Source organism: Astatotilapia calliptera, chromosome 7 (genome assembly GCF_900246225.1).
Source record: "Astatotilapia calliptera chromosome 7, fAstCal1.2, whole genome shotgun sequence".
Lineage (NCBI taxonomy): Eukaryota > Metazoa > Chordata > Actinopteri > Cichliformes > Cichlidae > Astatotilapia > Astatotilapia calliptera.
The window spans coordinates 6,855,278-6,875,719 of NC_039308.1; the positions used below are offsets into that span (position 1 = coordinate 6,855,278).

The 20,442-nt window shown below is 38.1% G+C and overlaps 1 protein-coding gene across 1 annotated transcript in view; it reads right to left on the reverse strand.

Annotated features, from left to right (window-relative positions):
* Positions 1-834: 834 nt before the first annotated feature.
* The window catches only part of LOC113025237 (TBC1 domain family member 10B-like), a 55,392-nt gene continuing 35,784 nt past the window's right edge, over positions 835-20,442 (reverse strand). Inside the window, exons 8-10 of the mRNA XM_026172771.1 lie at positions 19,042-19,154; positions 13,911-14,174; positions 835-1,278 (exon numbers count right to left, since the gene is read on the reverse strand). Of these exons, the coding sequence (XP_026028556.1) occupies positions 1,212-1,278; positions 13,911-14,174; positions 19,042-19,154 (444 nt within the window). The 3' untranslated portion in view covers positions 835-1,211. The remainder of the gene's footprint in view (positions 1,279-13,910; positions 14,175-19,041; positions 19,155-20,442) is intronic.

The following is a 20,442-nucleotide window of genomic DNA, read 5'->3' on the forward strand; positions in this document are numbered from 1 at the left end:
GCTTCAGTACAACCAGCTGCTAACTGAGGGTCATCCCCAAAAATCTATTTCAGTCATTCCATGTCAGTCAAATGTTCTTCTACTAGAAGGCTACGTAAACCATTAATGATGTTAAACCATAAGCTTCAAAATATTTCCAGTGCTCAGCTTTGACTGCTGTCTTCAGTGGCTGGAACGCAGAGAGTTACATACTAACGTAAAGTAGCACCAGGACGAGTCAGACTTACGCACAAGCTTCCTGGTTAAAATTTAAATCACGAGGGAGCCACAATCATTGAAATCCAAACCAAAGTTCTTGTGTTTTCTTGTTTTCCACAGTTCTTTACGTTAAAGTCTGATTAAATGATGCTAATATTGAGCTTTGTCATATTAAATGTAAACCACAGTCTCCAGTATCGAAGGCACACACTGAACACCCTGAACTTATTGATATTTATTGCAGTGCTACAAAAACATTCTGCTCTTTCTGTTCCTGCTATTTTTGAGTCCGAGGGAGGAATGACAGTTAATGTTAACAAGACAGTCCTCGTCTGTAGAATGTGGTCATTTTCAGCATTTTAACCAGAAGCCACCGCTTTTATCCTGGAGCACAACTGCACCAATAACCAGTCAAACTGACCCAATTTCCAAAGCTTTTTGCACTCAATTTAAATGCAGTGAACACAAACATCAAAGACTGAGCACTGGTGACACTTTCTGGGTGTGACTGATAAGAGTTCCAATACTGGTTCAAAATAATTACATAGTAAGACGGTGGTTTTGATAGTCTGATGAAAAACTGGCACAACCAACGCAGAGTGCAGTTTGGGCATGCTCCTAAATAAATAACGTGTCACTTTCAAAAACAATATAATTTATTAGTGTCAGCTGCTAAAGGGAATAAAATGTCAGTGTTAAGCATTTATGATTCAACTAGAAGAAATACATTGCACCAGTAGACAGAAAATAAGCACACAATAAAATTTCAGTTACACAATCAAACTACATAAAACAGTTAGCAGGTTTCACACTGCGGCTGATCTGAGATTGGCTATACAGCTCAGCACAAACTATAAAATCAGATTGACCTCAGATGATCTGGGTGTGTTTGAGGCGCAACTTAATCACACATCCTTTACCAACTATTCCAGATCCCAAACCAAACTACATAGTAAGGTTTAAGCACTGTATTCCTCCCTTGTTCCATCACATCTTTTCTTCTTCCTTCAGTGTCAGATCAGCTTAGACTCTTTGGCCTTCCTGAACGGGAAGCTGTTCTGCTGTCTGGATGACAACTCCCTGAAAGACAGAAATAAATGTGAAGAAATATTCAACTTTAGGGGAAAACAAAAAGTGGAGATTACATTAAATGACAAATCCTAGCAAGTTATCTAAACAAAAAGAAAGAAAAAAAAAAACACAGATCCAAGGGCTTGATGGCACTGTGATACAGAAGTGCTGCAGTTTTTGAGCCAAACATCTCTCTACTAACATTTCTCATTATCGTACACATTTAAATGTCAAGTACGTTCAGTGTGTAAAGATAGTGAATTTGTCACTCTGCCATAAATACTAGGGATCAGCCAAACACTGGCATCATAGAATCCTAGAATAAGATAACGTTTACTCGACAATCGTCTAATGTGTCCAATCAATCCTGTGCTAAATGTTCAAAGAGAACATAATAAAGGTGTGACACAGCCTTTTCCAGAGGTGAGCAACCAATAATGACAATGAAAATGGGACATCTACTTTTTAATATACAAGAAGAAATGTTTGCTTTGTTACATTATTCTTATATCATAACTTGGGTTGGTTCTCTAGCTTTAGCATTAGTTAGCATCATGAGAATACAAACACACAGCTGGAACACTTCATAAGCTTGTTTTGGCAGAATGCCTACATGTTGCTTCATCACATGCGTGTCTACAAAACCTACACACTGCAAGAGATCTTAAGCTTTATCATCTAAGCAGAATCCAATAACGTGATTTTCAATTAATGCCGTTTTCCATCTTGAACATTTACTGTAGGACAGGTTTCATTTCATGGGAACAGTTTTTTAATACCCAAGCTTCCAGACTAATAAGTGACATGGCAGCAGACACAAACAACACTGGTGAGTTATAATTATGTTCTGGGATCTGACTGCTACACCCAGATGCAGCAGTTTAACCCGATCGACTTCACATATTTAGTTTGGTTCATTTAGTGAACTAATATAAAACGATTTCATTTTATTTCCTGGATATCAGAACCAATTCTGTGGGTTTATTCAGTTATTAATTATGGTTTCTGGCATTTATTTGAAATGATCCCATCCCATCCATACCACAGCTCCTCTTAAATTGCACCACAGATGATCACTCTCAGGAGCTCAAATGACATTTAGCTCATCTGCCAAAGCCAACAGACGTAGAAAATGTTCTTGGGTCCAAATAAACCACAAACAATTGTCCCCACCCAGCAGCTTATCTAAGAGAATCCGTCAGGCGAAAACAAAGCAACGTGGAATCAAATATTGTACAAACATCCTGAAAGAGGTTATGCATACAAAGCGTGTTTGGATCCAAACAGAGCAGCGCTCTGAATATTTCGGATGCCATCTGTCCTTCCTTTATTTTTCATTGTTTCTGTTTCTAAGGACTTTAAATATTTGACACAAAAACACTTCATAGATACACAGCCTTTGAACAAAATTAAAAAAAGATGCATTGCCTGTGACACAAAGTATTATCGAAAATTCTAGCTATGCTTCACTGCACAGTGAGACCCCGTCTTTACCGTCAAGGCCGTTTCACTCTCCTTTGCCAGCCAATAATAACCCAGCCTGCATCAACTCCACATGAAATAAACAGCAATTGAGTTTCTTGGATTAAAATGTCTGACTGTGCTGTGATGATGTGAAGGAGGACTTGTGGCTGGAAGAGATATGAAAGTTTGTCTGTGGGAATATGCCTTTTCTCAACTCTGTGTTTGATTGACTCAGTGCTGTTTGGCTTGATTGTGTGTTTCTGTCAGTGTGTGAGAAGTGATTAGACTGAGCAGGTTAGCTATGGTGGCTTTAGCTGCATGTGGTTGGAGACAGCCCCAACCTGATGCAAAACAGCCATTCACTGTGACCAGCCCTCAGTCTGGCTGTCTTACTATACAAGCCAGTGGAGGTAATTCAGTGGAAGAATTGACACTATGGTAATGGTGCTCCTTGACCTGGTCCCATACTATACAAGCATATGGCCAAGGTGGTCTTTATAACCATTTAAATGTTTCACTAAGCAGCACAACCCCATGGAGCAACCCCACAGTATTCAGTGCTCAGCCTTTAAATGAACTCAAATAATTACTTTATATAGGCAAAGAAATCCTATAAGAAACCCCCCCCCCCTCCAGAGACAGCTGAATGGCACAAGAAATGAAAACACATGGCTCAAACAAAAACAAGAAATGACCATTTGGAGAATAATGCACACGCACAAGCACTATTAAACAAGAAAAACACTGTTGAACAATTGCTAGATCTGGACTTGCATGGCTAATGATTTTTTTGTTGTGTGTGCAGCTGGACAGTCTACATGCCTGCGCATATGGGTGTGCTCCCTTCATTCAAGGTGGAAACCTAAACTTGTGAAAACCCTTTCTCCATGCAACAACCCACATAGAATAGAGTAGAATAGAATTAAACTTTATTGTCATTGCACATGTCACAGGTACAGGGCAACGAAATGCAGTTTGCATCCATCCAGAAGTGCTTTAGCCATGATAGATATATTACAATATATATTAGCAATAATATAGATATGTAAGTATACTACAGAATGGGTCTATTACAGTATGTAATATGTACACGTATGAAATATGTTATGAACATGCTACAACTATAAGTTACATTGAGTCACCATTCAGTTTGCTCGTTCCTGCCTGCCATTACATTGACCACACTCAAGTTACCCCTCCCCCAGACCACATAAATGTAAAAAACACCACAACCAAATAATAACGAACACCCCCCCCCCCCCCCCCAAAAAACAAAACAAAAAAACAAACAAACAAAAAACCCAACAACAAAAAGTATAAAGTTGCCTGTAATCTGACATTGTTGCACGCATGGTTCAATTCACAAGGTGCATAGAGAATATTTAATTAAGAGAACGTTTTCTTGCCTAAATGCACACTGCTTTAGCTCACTGAGATTTGTGGGCAATCATTTGTGCACAGCTTTTATACGGGCCCGTCACAGGGTTTTCATTTGAGCTGTATTGTTCTGACCCCTAAATCAATACACAAGGGACACATTGATTTGTTCTGTTAAGGGAACGAGAGGTGAAAGCATCAGCTCTATATGCAATACATTTATCCAAACATATCTAACAAAAAGTGAGCACAATGAGCTCTCTTGACATGTTACAGTCTGATAGTCTGTAACTGTCAGACTGTTTGTCACTGACATATTTTAACATATTTCACCGTCGTGTCAAACAAAAACTGCTGCGTTAATGCTGTTTGCACTCACGAGGAGCTTCATGGCACTACTAGAACATTTAGTGTGGGTATCAGGTTGGGACCACACTACAGAGAGATGGATTTTTTTTTAAAATTTATTTATTTTTTAAAAATACACTAAGATGGTTGTGACATACTTGTGTCAAGCTCCGTCTCACACAGACACTCGTACAATAAATCATGTAAAGCCTATTGTGTGTGTGGCGCAGTAATGGGGAATGATGAGCTGGGTAACATCAGTCAGCTAAACTGAGCTCAGGTTGCTTTTAGGCTCTAGAGGCTGTGTGCACAAAAGTAATCAGGGAAAGTTACAAAATAAACTGATGAATATACAGTAATGTATACAAACACAGATATGGACGGCACATACAGGCATGAAAAGAAAAGTCATTCTTACTCTGTTACTATTCTCACTCTCCTCTAGCAGACACACCATGCATAATTTAAATTCAATTAAACTGTAAGGAGACATAAAGGAAACAGGAGAGAGAGAGAGGGAAAGAGAGAGGGAGAAAGAGAGGGGGGGGGGAAGAGAGAGAGAGAGAGAGAGAGGGAGAGCGAGAGAAACTGTGGTACAGTGCTGCACCAGTAAAACCATTTCCTTTGCCGTGACTCAGCAAGACCCACAAGCTGGGCTCAGGTACTCTGTGCTTCCTGCTTTAACTGGCTTCTTAGTACATGATGCGTCTGTGACACCTGACACCAGTGATACACTTGGAGAACCACTGTGGAAATGGGCACTGTTGCACTTACGGGTCCCCAGGTACAAGCGCATTAAATTTAAGTTGAGTTAATATTACTATTTTTCTTTAACCTGCACACACACACACACACACACACACACACACACACACACACACACACACACACACACACACACACACACACACACACACACACACAACATCGTACTAGTTAGTTGACTGTGGCTAACAGCAGGAGTGCGAGAACAGCAGCCTTCAGAAGCCTGTGCAGAATGTGGTTATGCATTTCATCCATCAAATGATTATATGCTACTTTACACTGACACAGTTCACATACAACAGCTCATTTTCTACATTAAAGTGTTGCAGAACCGTGTTGGTTTTGCACAGATGCCATTTATCTTAATTTTCACCTTCTTAAACCCCCCCCCCCAAAAAAAAACCCACTTCCTATTACATAGAAAAAAATCTAACAGGTGGCATTATAACATATCTGAACTAACAGGTAACTGCTGTTCTATATTAGTAGAATCAAGTTGTTTAGCTTTATTCAAATAGTATTTTTGGCACCGACTAGCAAGAGCAAAAACGTTTAAACAGATCTACAAATTTTTTTTTTCTCTTTACAGGTGGCGCACATGCTCTGTGCATCTACACTCACTAAATGTCAACTGCAAAATTCTGATGTTTAACAAGTAGGTATTCACGGTTTGAAGTGGCATGTTAGCATGACAACATTTTCGCACAGCACAGAGGAAGCTGGTGGTTTAAAAAACATTTATAAAGAGAAATTCATCACATCTTCACCATCTGAAGGAAAAAAAAAAAAAAATAGTGCAAGGACGGGACTGAAATCACACACCTGTGATAAATGCAAGCGAGAGGATAAAGAAGAGTAGGCCAGTTGTACTGGGGGGTTTACAAACAGAATATCTGACTCTTACTCAAGTGTCGAGAAAACTCACTATGGCTGTATCTTTGTGATGTTTTGTCAGAGATTTCCTGTGTGGCCTCTCTTCTTTATTAACCAACATACAATACTCCATTTTAACACGTCAGTGGCAAGTTCTGCATTTGACAAGCAGAAACAAAGACCTCAGTCATACATCAACCTTTACAGCTCCCTCATCCTGTCCTCAGCAGGTGTTTATACTCAAGACAGCAGACATCAGATACAATCTAGGCTACGGGTAATAGGAAGCTCTGGGAAGTTAAAGAACTCGAGCATGACAGTTTATTTAAGACAAGTAAGATGCCGATCAGAGTAAGCACAGACCACCTCATTTTCCCCAAACACTTTAAAAAAAAAAAAAAAAATTAGTTTTATTTCACTTTAAAATAAATAAATACAATAAAATGAAATTGGAAAAAAGTATTGAGAAATATCAAGTGATAAACTAATCCAGATATCCTTTAATTCTTATGCTGGGACTAATTTTATGCATAGTGGGAGGAATTTTCAGGAATATTACTGCAGTTACACATGCTCATTATTCCAGCTTCAAACTGTGTACCACAAATATCTTTAAACACATAAAACTTAAACAAGTATCAGATATATATATGCCTGCTGATTATATCATGCTGCCCATTTTTCTTTTCCCAGGAAATGATCAGATAAATGAAGGTCTTTGCTGGGTCAACTGGTTCTTGAATCTGGTGATTAAATCACAATGAGTCTCAGACATAAAGCCTCCTAAAATCTTGAATTAATATCTTTGCACAAAATACCCCCGTTGGCTGTTGACCAGAGGAATTACAGATTGCACAGCTCTTTTATCCAGGCTGTTCTTTTACTGGCAATCACAAAGGTCTTAGTGTGACAGTCAGCAACTTTAACCTGTTCCATTCATTGCTGTAACTATCATTCAAACCAAAGCCTTTCATTATGCTTGCAGATAAACAACAACCTATGACATATTTCTGGTTGAAATCTCAACATTGCTGCCTTTTCCATTTTTCAGTAACAAAATGACATTTTTCTTTGTTAAACCGGACGACGAGTGTGTACCTAACAGAGAAATTTATGCTTAATCCAATTTATTACTTCCATTTGGGGGTGGGAGGGGGTATCCTTTTCATTCAACCCTTACAAAAACAGTGAGGTGTAGTCCATTCATGGCTCACTCACTTTTACATTTGTACCTGTTAGCTTTTGTTTGCTTTTCTAGATACATAGCAAGGTGTGGGCCAGTGGTGCCATTTATTTACAGTATGCCATCCTGCTGCCTTGAGGCTGACCCCTGACAGTGCAAAGGTTAGCCCTTATAATACTGTCAACATGGAAAATCGACTCTGGTGATATGGTAAATAGAAGTAGTAATAGCAGAAGTAACAGTACGCCAACATTCGTCAGTTCCAAAACAGCCAAAAATCACCTTTTACTTTGTCATTAAAGCCTCCCAGGCTTCAGGGATGACATGCCAAGTAGAGTGGGTGTTATATAAGGTATGTATGATCAAGCCATAATCACTGCGTGGGATATCAGTGCAACTCCTGCTGTTTTTTTCTTTTTGCTATGTTTTTATGCATGTGTGACCTTAAAATTCACACAGGTACAGCCAGGTGCATAAGCTCATATCTCTGCAGTAGTTGAGGCCAGTTTAAACACACAAACGACAGCCGGGCATCGCTGGGAAATCTGGAATGATGTCATGAATGATTAAGAGTAGAGTGGTGTACTGTATCAAGGGAACAGCACTTAGCTGAAAACTGAATGAATGAATAAATAAATAAAAACATGGAAAACAGCAGTAATGATGACACAGTATAGCCTGTCATGATCAATTGAACCTGTCATGTTTAACAACAGCTGAGCATGAGAGGATTAGCGACTTGTCACAGGAGCGACAGGCAAGTTGAGACCAGACTTGAAACTTTTTAGAGGCACATTGCTTTTGGCTGTCGCATTACATAACTGGGTTTAGGAACAGCGTGTACTAAATACTACAGTCTTTTAATATTTTTAAACTGCCAGAGGCAGTGAGAGAGATATAATTATATACAAATGAAAATACATAAATTTGCTACGAGGAAAGGAGAAGGTAATAAGACACAAAAAGGACAGATGCTGATATTATACTGTAATAGTGGTTTTTACTATAAAATTTTAAATTTTTATCAAATTCAGGTCTTGTTTGGTGTGAATTTCTATTTCTCTCTTTCTTTCTTATTAAAAACAAAAACACAAAACCAAACTAGTGAGTGATGATGGTTATTACTGCAAAAAAAGGTTAGCCAAGTAGAAGCTTGCTTCACTGGCAGTTTTTTTTAGTAGTAAACTAGATGGCAAAGTAGCACACAGGTAAGTAAAATGAAAAGTAAAACCGCTGCTTAGCTGAAAAGCTTTAGCAGACTTTCACTGCTTACATTAGTGTACATTTTCAGTGCTGTGTTTGCTATGGCTGTGCATTGTCTTTATAGTGTGGACATATTCATTTGGTATAAACTTTAATATTCTTACTAACAGAAGGAGCTTTCGTATAAGACTCAGTCAAACAGTGCGTCATAAGCACCGAGAACAATCGGCACTAAACATAAAAAGCTAATCACAAGTACACTTCACACTAGATCTTATGTGAAGTTTAGTGAATGTACGGTCATCAGTTTATCATTTCTGGGATTTTTGTTGTTTCATGTTTTAAGATTGTGACTACACAGAGTAAAAAAGGCTTTAAGATATTATAAAAAAGACTAAATGTGCTCAATACGTTATCCTATAAAGTAACAAACTATCCAGTGACAGAATCCATACTTTACTGGTAGTGTTCAGGGGATGAAGGTCTCACGTGATTGGCCAAAGCACCTCACACTGCAGTAATGTTCCCACTGTCCCTTTCTTCCTTGTGATTGACCACTCATTCATCCTGTATCCTCACTACCCTGTTACATAACACTGCTACACCTGCATCTTAACAATGGTAAAGGTGGTGTGCGTGTGAATCTAGTACATCCATGCAAGCGCTTGACTTTTTCATGCACATAAAGGTTTTTGTTTTCCTTTTACACCACATTTCATTATAGGGAGCATGTACGACTCAAAGGCACACATATGTAAAACGTGTATATAACACATTTCCCTGAGGGGAGAAGATGAGGTGAGTACCATGTGTAGTGGCTCCTACGCTGCTGCATATATGTCCTAGATGAGGATCAGATGAGACAGACAGACAGACACACACACACACACACACACACACACACACACACACACACACACGGCTTGTACACTTCTGCCACGCTGCAGAGTCACATATGTTCTGCTGCAATAATGTGTGTGAACTTTTATTACAGCCTTCAACACATGAGGACCGCTTTACTGTGTGACTCTGTATTGTTGCCTACAGAGACACACACTTCACTAGATTTATAAGACATCTGTAGCCTTGATATAAAGCCAGCACTTCTTAGTAAACTAGTCAGTGAAGGTGAAATCAAAATACATGCCATTATTTGTCGTGAATACAACGATATCTGTGTTATTATAAAGTAATACAAACGATTAAAAAGAAATCCTTTAGCAGACTTTGAAAGTGAACCTGGCTGCAGTTGGATTTAATTAAAGAAACTAACACGCCCAGTTTCTGTGAAGAGATGGCCGAGAGACACAATGTGTGTTTCTTAGTAAATGTCAGCTCACATATGTTTGCTCTAAGGAAAAAAACAAAACAAAAAACCTACCTTGAAAATTTACAATAAAAACAATATTCATAATAAACAATATACACTGTAGAACACACTGTACCTAATGCAAATGTGTACTTCAAGCACAAAGAAGAGTGTTTGTGTGTCTGTCTCTACTGCAGACAAAATACTGGTTGAACTAGTTACTTGGCACCGTGTCAGTAATAATTGGTTTTATGACACTTGAGAGAAAAACATGTTTTCTTGTCTCCTAGTGTGTCTATCTTGTGTTTCTCACATGATCACATGACAGAAAAGAGCAGATGGACGGAGAGACAGGAGGATGCACAGGAGTATGGGAAGTTCTGTGAGCAGGCCAAGATCTAGTGGTTTTTAGAAGAGTGTTAAGTACAGACCAAAGCTGAATTCAAAGCAATTTCTAAAACAGAAAATATCTGTCCTGGCAAGGCATCGAATAAACAAATTTAACTTAACCCCCCATTAAAAACCCCAAAAGGAATTCCAGCCCTTTTTCTTCAGCTTCAAGTTTTGAGCTCTAGCAATTGTGTCGCTTTGATTAAAGCATTCCTAACATTAACCAATACTGCTGGGTCAAAGAAAAAAATGCCACCTCACTTACTGTTTAAAAGAAGGAACAATCAGTACACAACTAATAACCAATACTGGAAACAATCATCCTGTGAGCAAACATGTGTTTTATGTGTGCACTCATTTTGCAGCCATGACATCAGGGTAAGTTTGTATGCAGTCATCAAATTTTCGAGGACCTCTGATTTAAAGGACTAGCATGCTATTATTTGCTAACTATGGTCAATTTATCAATTATTGTCATAACTGTAATTTTCAATTTTGTACTGATGATGGTGTGAAGAGTCAAGAGATCACCACAAAGAAATTACAAAGTCGTTTTAAATGAAACATTCATCAAATGTCATGACAATCCATTACCATCATTGCTCTTATTATGGTTCAAGCAATAGTCGCCCCAGTCAATCACCATCTGGTGACTATGAATGGAACAAAATGTTAGAAAGCCCTTTCCTTCTTTTTTAAAGAAAATAACTGCAAAAATGTTATTCCTAAGGCAATACAGCTAGCAAAGCACAAACCCCCGATTAAAAAATTATTTATACTTTTTATAGGTTATAGTGTGCGGTATTTAATGTTGTATTTCACAATATGGCATCAAAATAGAAAATATAGGCACAAGTCCCTTCTTTTATCCAATGGCTTTCAAAGTCCAAAATTATTGTTATTTAAATTAAAGGGGCTTTTAAGTCATCCCTGTTCACATACCCTTTAACCCTTTTTTCTTCTTCTTTTATGAGGGGCAGCCAATTAGATTTAATCAGCATGTGGGCGAGGCTTCTGTGTTTTTGTGTGCCTGCCTGCTTTTACCAACATAAAGAAGCTGTTTAGAAATTCTGGCCAAGTTTAATATGAGCTTCACATCTTTGGTTTGGTTATATCTAAAAAAAAGAAAAAAAGAAATCATTCCCTGATGTGAGCTGCATGATGGAAGTTATGAAAAGGGGAAAAGTAATTTCAGGTTGGGAGTGTCAGGGCCTCTGGCAGGCAGATAGTGTCCATCACTGATGCACTGAATACAGGACAGCTTAGCTCATCTTCCTGCACATACCAATCCTATTGCCTTGTTTCCCACACTTTCAACTGCTCATTCCTCAATTTGTCACTAAGCTGTCAATTAATATAAAATTCCTAATGGCAATTAACTTATTAAAGAAAGTAAGTTAACCATGTGGATTCCTTTGATTATTGGGAGGGACACGATGTACAAAACCTGCATTGTGCGTAACCAACTCAACAGGAAAGTACTGTTCTATTTTAGTGCTATGTGTCCCCACCCTGACCTACTGTAAAACACTGGAAAACAATGCATCACAACGAGGGAAGGAGGGGGTCAACACTTTCTCGTAGTCTGTCACTCGCATACAACATATCTTATAAAACCATTAGACCCACCATAAACACACTGGTGTTTACAGCATGAAACAGTACATACTAATAAGGATTATAATCACTGGGAAATCTAGCTTTAGGTTTGTGGAACATGGCAGCCGGACGTTTGTGTGTTTCTGAGGCTAAAATATGACAATTTATAGTATTAAACATTCATGACAGCAAAGAAACATCAGTGGTGTATTATTAACCACTCCTGTCCCATAAATATTAATAGGATGAAAGATTAAAAAGTTGCACTTCAACCAAGCAAATGAATAATGAATGTTTTTGTATGGTGAGTAAGTCTGGTGCCATTTCCACATACCACCTGTTTCTAGAAAAGTGCACACAGTGAAAGGTTAATGGATTTCATATATCATTGAAAAAGTCTGTAAAGTATAAATATAACATTCACTGCAACAACATAATATCATAAAGTATAAACAAGCTAACAATCATAAGGCAGAGGTGGATACAGGGTCTTATTAGTGCTGCACAGCTTTTCATGCTAATATCATGATATTCAACGCCACTGTGCTCTCAGATATAGTTGTTAATACAATCTTTACATGTTAGTCCAGTGAAACACATCTAAATGTCAGTGTAATGGTGGGCAGCAGGAGTGAGCCAATATTCTCTTTCACTTTCTTGTAACTCGTAGCAGTATTACCTTTACTTGTGGCACTTGTGTCTGAATTTCTCCTTGAAGTACCTCAAAATGGTATATTATTACAATTCATGAATATTTAAGTGGCTGCTCTACATTGATTATCATAATTTGCATCACTAGTTGAAATTTTATTGAATGGCAGGTATAGAAATAGGAAGAAAAATGGCTTTGTACTTCTTCAAACTTTTGACTCTCTTGATATTGATTATACAGCTGGGTTTGGGAGACATTACTTCATAAACATTCAGTGTAAGAGCCAGCCAAACCACAAGTGTGTACCTTTAGACTAATTTTTTATGAAAGATAGTAAAATTATACTATATAGTAAATTAAGAAGTGTAGATCTGTATGCACTAAGCTGGGATCTAATATTTTGTTACTGTTTAGATTCATTCAATGTGTCTTGGCCTTGTTTTTGGAATCTTGGAGGGTGTAGAGGATGGCAGTGCATGGAAATTAACATTAATCTGGCTTCCAGTCAACTTTGGAATTTTCTGTTTAACAAAAGCTGAAAAAGAAATTGGTTTCTGTGGCAGCTGTCACTGCCTGTAAAATAAGTACACTTCCTCCAACCACATTATTACAGAATTACAAGCGGCTCATTTGATACTGTGAAACCTGATATGTTATGTGATGTGGTACGCTCTGCTTACCAAACTAATTTTAAGCTCGTCTCCAGCCTTATTCCATATACGTTATCAGCCCATAAAAGAGTTTATTGGGCAGGTTACAGCCTGTTAATTAGCAGTAAGGTTGTCCCAACGTACTCGTTACGATCCAGCAAATCCACAGTAAGTGAAACCATTTATGGAACATTGTCAAATTTTAAATGTAGTAAGTTTTTAGCTCTTTTGTATCTTTTTGAATACATTCATACGACTGAAAACAATCAAGCCTGGCCATTTTAGTTTACCTTTAAAAATCCACGTCTGTCTAGATCCCGTACTAACATTTTTTCCCCCAAATTAAGTTGTTAGTGTTGAAATTATTCAGTGTGGATTAATCAAAATAATAACTGTACAAGTTGTTTCAAACTGGGTTAAGCCACTTTTAACTAAGAAAAACATAGGTGTTTATACAAAAGTCACAATGATATGCTATAAACCTCACAGTGCTTTCAGCTTTTCATATCTTTGTAACGTGGGACTCATTCAGAGAACACATTATCATGCAGCACATTTATTTGAGGTCACTGGAGGATAAATAATTCAATCTGGGTGGAAGGAGATTTAATGACAATGTCAAATTAGTCTTTTAATGAAATTAATTTTATGCTCTCAGGCTGTGTACAACTAAACACCCACAACACTTAACACTTTCAAGAATCTAATATTCTGTGATATCAAATGAGCTTGTATAACTCTGGGGAATAAAGTTCTTAATTTTTCACTGCAGGAGGTATGGCAAGTCTGATGGCATTTGAAGGTGAAAAATGAATTTGTGGATCTTACTTGATGAGAGCTGTCCTGGGCGAGTCGTTCTGCTCCCCACTTTTAGGAACACTGGAGGGCTGAAGAGTAGAAGGTGGACTATGGGTAGATGGAAGAGTGGAGGATGAAGCGGGAACAGAGGAGGAAGAGGGGGGAGGGGCCTGCTTAACTGGGCTCTTGACGCTTCGAAGAAGACGGAAAGACTTGACTCTGCTGTGATTGCTCCGACCGTGAACCACCTTGCAAACAGGTCCTGTACCTGCCCTCTTTAAAGTTTGCTCTGACCTGAAATACAATCGTACATGGCTGTAGTTAATTTGAATCACTTCACTGAGGGATATTTCTACAATTAAATCTGAAATGTAAACATTTATACAATGCAGCTAAAGTGATCAGCAGTTACTTGTACATGGGAATGAATACATAAAAACAACAGCAGCAAGGGGTGAGAGAATCTATATGAATATGAAGCAGGAAGATGCAATGTAATGTTTTGGGAGCATAAGGGAAGAAGCTAGACCTTGTGGAGGGCCTTATTAGATTCACCTCAACCACATTATGATTCCTCTTACATTTACTCATGCATGTAACCTCATAACATGATCATTATGTAGGCCACCAACACACTTCATAACAAGTATGAATGAAAAATACTTAAAAAAACAAAAACAAAACCTGATGTGGGCAAGTACTTCAAACCTTTAGGCTACTTACACTACTATACACCAAACATTCTTCTATGTATATGTGTTAAATATACAATCATGACAATTTGTCACACTAACTTCAGGTTTTTGGGGCTGGGTGGTTAATCAGACTTTAATTTAAATTATGATTTTGGATTTCAGTGATTCAGTGAATGAAGCTTGGTCTTATGTTATAAATCAGGTTTGTCCCAATCATGTGTATGTCACCTTTCCTTAAAACTCACATCTCAGAGACAACATGACAAAAAGGAAAAAAAAAACACAAACAAAAACAAAAACAAAAAATAAGATCTACATCAAATGAACAAAAGTTAAAAGGTCCAAAGTAAAAGGCTTTGACAAGTAAATCTGTGGATCGTTCACAGATGCACCACCACGCCCACCATGTTCACCTCTCTCTCTTTTTTCACCTGATTATTTGAACTTTAAAAAACAAAAACCTTTTCTTCTCATCTTGCAGTTTTTGCAGTTATTGAGCAAACTCAGCTAGGGGCAAGTATAGCTTCTTGTTCCATCTCATGACAAACATGCATATACTGTAATGGAAAATACAATGAAACTCAATATCTGGGGTGGGATTACATAAAAATGATGCTAATGTCAAGACTTCAAAAGTTATTCCATACCATAAAGAACTTTCCCAAATAGATTTTGGATCCAGATTTGAAGATTAAAAGTATCACATCTGTTGAATGTATGTAAGCCTGCTTAGGCAGGTAGGGAGGCCAGGGGGAATTCTGAGGGACAAATGCCACAAAGGAACGCAGAGCATTCCTACTGTTGTCTGATGGACTGCCTCCTGTACGTCGCTTCATGTTTTGTCTACTGGTTTCTTAACAAATTCAACATGTCTGACAGTATACCTCTGAGACAAAGGCTAAGCAAAAATACTCAAACACTGCACAGGGATAGGTATGTCACGCAGTCTTGGTATAATGCCAAGTGACTGTGGTATTCAAGTAGTGTGACCTCCTAGTGTAACAGGGGTCACACACTACCACCAATCCCTGAACTTTGACCCCGCTGAAGCTGGCCCTACTTAGCCAAGCCTGATAGGATCCTAAGCAAGATGTTTTTCTTTGATGTTTGCTGTGAGCACACAGTAACTCTCAAGTCCTGGTTCAACATATGAATCGTTTGTGAACACATTATACAGAAAAAATAATCCTGATGCAAACTGAGTATTTTTGTTTGCCCTCAAGAGAAGAGAACAGAGCCCACCCTCTCAGTGACTTGCTGATTAAATTAAGAACATTTTAGAAATCCTTTGCAGTAAGCAATGTTAAAAATTTATTTTTACTGAATCCTTGAAGCCCTGCTGAGAAACAAAAAGAAAAGAACAAAGCTAACAAACTGGATCAGACTTAAATTATGCAAAACTCCGCACAAGTGAGATGTGCAAAGGATTTTTCTCATTGTCTTTGTTACTGAACATTTTAATTTCACACTTGGGTGGTGTGAACTGCTTCATTTTCACTGACCTGCCGTGACGAGAAATCGGTCTAATGTTTAAAACGTGTGTTCTTAATGTGACAACAATCTTACAGGCTAATATGAGGTTTAATTAATCTGTATAATAACTTATAACAGCTCTATTACCATCTCAGATAATGGAAAACAATTACCAATGCTATCATCCTAAACCTGCATTAGTGTTTGACTCTGAAAAAGGTATATCATCCAGTCACACTTGTATTATTATCGTTATTGTTAAATACCAAAATATTTCTCCTTCTGTAAAAAACGCATCTGGAACGCAACTCATCTTGAAGGGGATTCAGTTTGGTTTTATAGGGCTTTGGAGTTGACATAACGCAACAATGCATTGTGGGAGCCATACTGGCAGGCCACGAATTAAAACAAACACTGTGTTGGAAGGAAGATTGCTACGAACCATACTTAAAAGCAGCTCAAAAGAAAAAGGACGGTATAGAGACAGATTGCGTCCGGATGCAGAGAGACGGTACTTGCAAAAAATAGTGTGCATTGGAAATGTGGACCCATATGAATTACAGCAGTGGAGTACAAACCCTCAAGACCAACCGCTATTGACTTACCATGATATATTCTCGTACCTTGTCTGTGGAGTCATACACGGCGAACCAGTTTTGCAATCATAAATCTCTGGAGGCGCACATCCAATTCACCAAGGATTGGGTGCAAGATTTGGCTATTTTTAAACCTCCACATTGTGAATACGTCATCATTCAAACAAAGGTAAGTCAGCGTGAGACAAGTCAGCTTGTTAAGACAGTAGGCATTTTCACCGCCTGGTCCTAACCCTCATCCCCTAATTTGCCACCCTATTACAATAATCCCAGTGGTGACCCCTGGTGACCCACAGCCTGGTTACAACAACCTAAACCACTTGACACGAAGACAAAAGCTGCGAGGAATGACAAGTATGCTTGAAACATGAGCACAAACACATGCATGAGTACACACACATGTACACACACACACACACACACACCACTAACATGAGTGTGACAGCCTATGAGAGGGGAAAAAAACCATTACAATGGGAGGATTAGAAGACTTTTGTGAAATTCTAAAAGCTGCTGAAAACCGAGTTGGTTTCACAATAGAGAACAATACTTTAAGTGACTGTGAAATTGTAAAAGTAAAAAAAAAATTAAATGACTGTATGCTACCATGCAGCAAGCACAAATTGTAACTGTGTGTTCTTATGTAAGGATTAAGGTTTCATTACATGGTGTTTGGCAAAACCAGCGGCCTGATTGGCAGGTTAACAAAAAAAAAAAAAAAGTATCCCAGGTAACAAAAACAGCAAGAAGGGTGTGCAAAACTGGACATTGTAAGCGATTCACCTGCATTTGTGACTAAAAATAGAAGCATCCAGACTGTTAAATGTATTTAGGAGTACGTGCACGAACAAAAGCAAATGAGTATCAGCCCAGGCAGCCTCTTACTCTCACTTTTACATACAACAAATACAAAATAACCAAAAAAGCAGTGACAGTAATCATGTTATTATGGTGGTAGTTCATTGTGGTGCTGCCAACTCTCCTCTTTGACACACACATACACACTTTTCACTTACTTCCATCCAGTGCTGGTTGGTTTTACACTGTGAAAAAGCTGTTTTAAAATGAGGTAAGACAAAAGCTGCCTGTGTTTGTCTGCCCATGCAAATAAACTGCAAATCTGGCAGATTTCATGCAGGAAGACATCAACCATCCGCCTCTATGTCAGTACCTGCAGCATGCAGGTGTGAGTGCAAGAGCACGGGGCACAGTGTTTACTCCAAAACATATATTGTTAAGATTTTAACACAACTGAAGGTTTTGATTGTTAAAAATCTTAGTGCTCTACACTAAATATTTAAGGTTAAGCTACCCAAACATATTTAAAAGTAATTAAAACCAGTTAAATGTTTAATGGGCCAGTGAAACAAATGAAACCAATAAAATGGGAAAATATAACATTGACATTAAATTACCCCTTTCTGTAGTTTCCCTTTATATTTACTGTAAATAAAGGAATGAAAAGAAAAAATACATTAGCCCAATCCTGTAGTTTAGGACATGCATGTTTAAATACGAGTTTTTGCATCTGTTTGTGTTGTTCCTCATGCTTTTAATTGTTAACTGTATTATGTATGTGTGGGCTAATTTGCGTGTGTGCATAACCACTTTTAAATATGCATGGGCGGTGGAGGTCACAAATCAATTTACTTCCAGTGCCTGTCCCAAGCCTGGATAAACATGTCTGGCATTAAGGCTGTCTGGAGTAAATATGCATATGAATCCGCAGAGGGAACCCCATTAAAGTTTCGGAGCAACCGAAAGTATCTACTACTCACTTTTAAGTATGCATGGGAAAACCTCTCATACAGTAAAGTCCCTATGAGATAAAGAGTTTCTTGAATAAGCCCTACAAAGTGAAGACCAAATTACGTTTGTACACACCTAACTATGAAAATGTTTCATAGTCTGACAAAGGGACTGATGATGAGCAGCCCTCAGGACAAAATTATAATCTCACATTCCAATTTGTTAATGACTCATGCACAAAAGGTTTCTTACAGCCCAAACAGCTGCAGGGGAAATTTTACCGGATTGTGGGAATCAAAGAGCCCACCACTTAAATGAGCATAAAAGAAAAGGTGTTGATGAAAGGAGAGGGTTTCATGACTTTGTTTAATGTACATAAACAAAGGGAGTCTGAAATGGAGAGAAGAGTAATGATGATATCAGAAGGTGTTAATGTGTATAAGCTTCTAAAGGATTTATTGTGGATTGTACATATTTCGTTGGAAAATCCTAGACAAACGTATCTGTTTGTGCTGTTCCTTTCAAACAAACAAACAAACAAAAGACTCATCCACTGTGGAACAGTGGACACTGTTCTAAACCACAGTCAAGCATAAAGTTTTAAATAATATGGCTGAGTACAGAGATCTCAAAATTAAACTTCCTTACCCTTCAGTTTTTTCGCAATCTTCTGCATCTCCCACAGTAACATCGTCACTGCTCTCCTCCACTACTGGCTGATTCGTGACGCCTCTCTGCTGCGTTCGCCTCCTGGATCGAATCTGAAAGAAGAAACAAGGAGCTGGTAAAGGAGCTGAAACCAGATGATTTGGGGCTGAATCACAGCGATGAGATGTATCTCATTCTGTCTCATCAGCTAGTGACACAATATCATTAATTATGAATAAGACGGTACTGTGTCATACCAACTGTGCGCATTTTCTATAAATTAAAAACAAACAAACACACAAATTAAATGCTACACAATTTGATTCTTTACCACAAAGTGCTGTTGTTGATGTTGATTGTGCCAAAACTGAACTTCAACACTTTTATAGACAATGAACGGGGATCGTGATTGGCAGACAGAAAACAAGCTAATAAAATCCTCTAAGAGTTATTCAACAGAATTAACTGAAGCTTCTTTGCACTTTTATGTTTTCAAACTTTGTCTGCTTGTGGCACACTAGATCAATTGGACACCTCCAATTCTTTTTCGCTGCTCTTATTTCTATTATTTTTCACTTCCAGTTTTGAATCGATCATCTTTATGGTTTTTTTTTTTTTAAATTTCTTCCGATTTGTTTCCAGGTTGCATGCCCAAAGTCTCTCACAAAACCCTAAGAAATCCAGTTATTCTGTCACTTACTTCATGGACAATCAGAGAAACAGTTTGTTTGTGACAAAAAGGTCACTTAAACAAAAAAAGTTGTTTTCACAGAAAATCCTTTATGTACCAAGCTGTGGTGTCAAAGTGCAGTTCCAAACGAATGAACAGAGCTGGATGTCCAAATGCAACCACCTCCAGAGATTTAGTGACCTGTGTGGTTTCATAACCCAAAGCTCCATCAATTTTATGCTCACAGCACTGTCTAACTGAGCTGTGCTGCTGAACGTGACCAGTTTATTTATTCAGTCATCAGGCTAATAATGAAGAACTACACTAAGTAGACCAAGCTTGAAATAATAAGCATTTGTTTTAAGATATAGGAATGTGCCCCGACAAATAATCCTCTTTTTCCAAATTTACTGTAGCTGCTTCTGTGCTGGCATGTAAGGATACAAACACTTGTGGTTAGAAGTTCAGAAAATCCTTGTTACTAAACATTATGTAAAGTCATTATGGGGACTATAGAGATAAGCCCTGCTGTGTCACAAGTGATTTACATGAGATGCCAAATTGGTGATTCTTGCTGCCCAGATTGGCTTTAGCTAAAGGATTTTGGATTGTGAATGGAGCTGTTGAAACTCTTGTCGTCAGACACTTGGTCTTTTGTTCAAGGCTTTCATAGATGCTGGCACTCAGTGAATGCTGGTTAAATTAAAAACAAAAGAAAACTCAATTTAGGT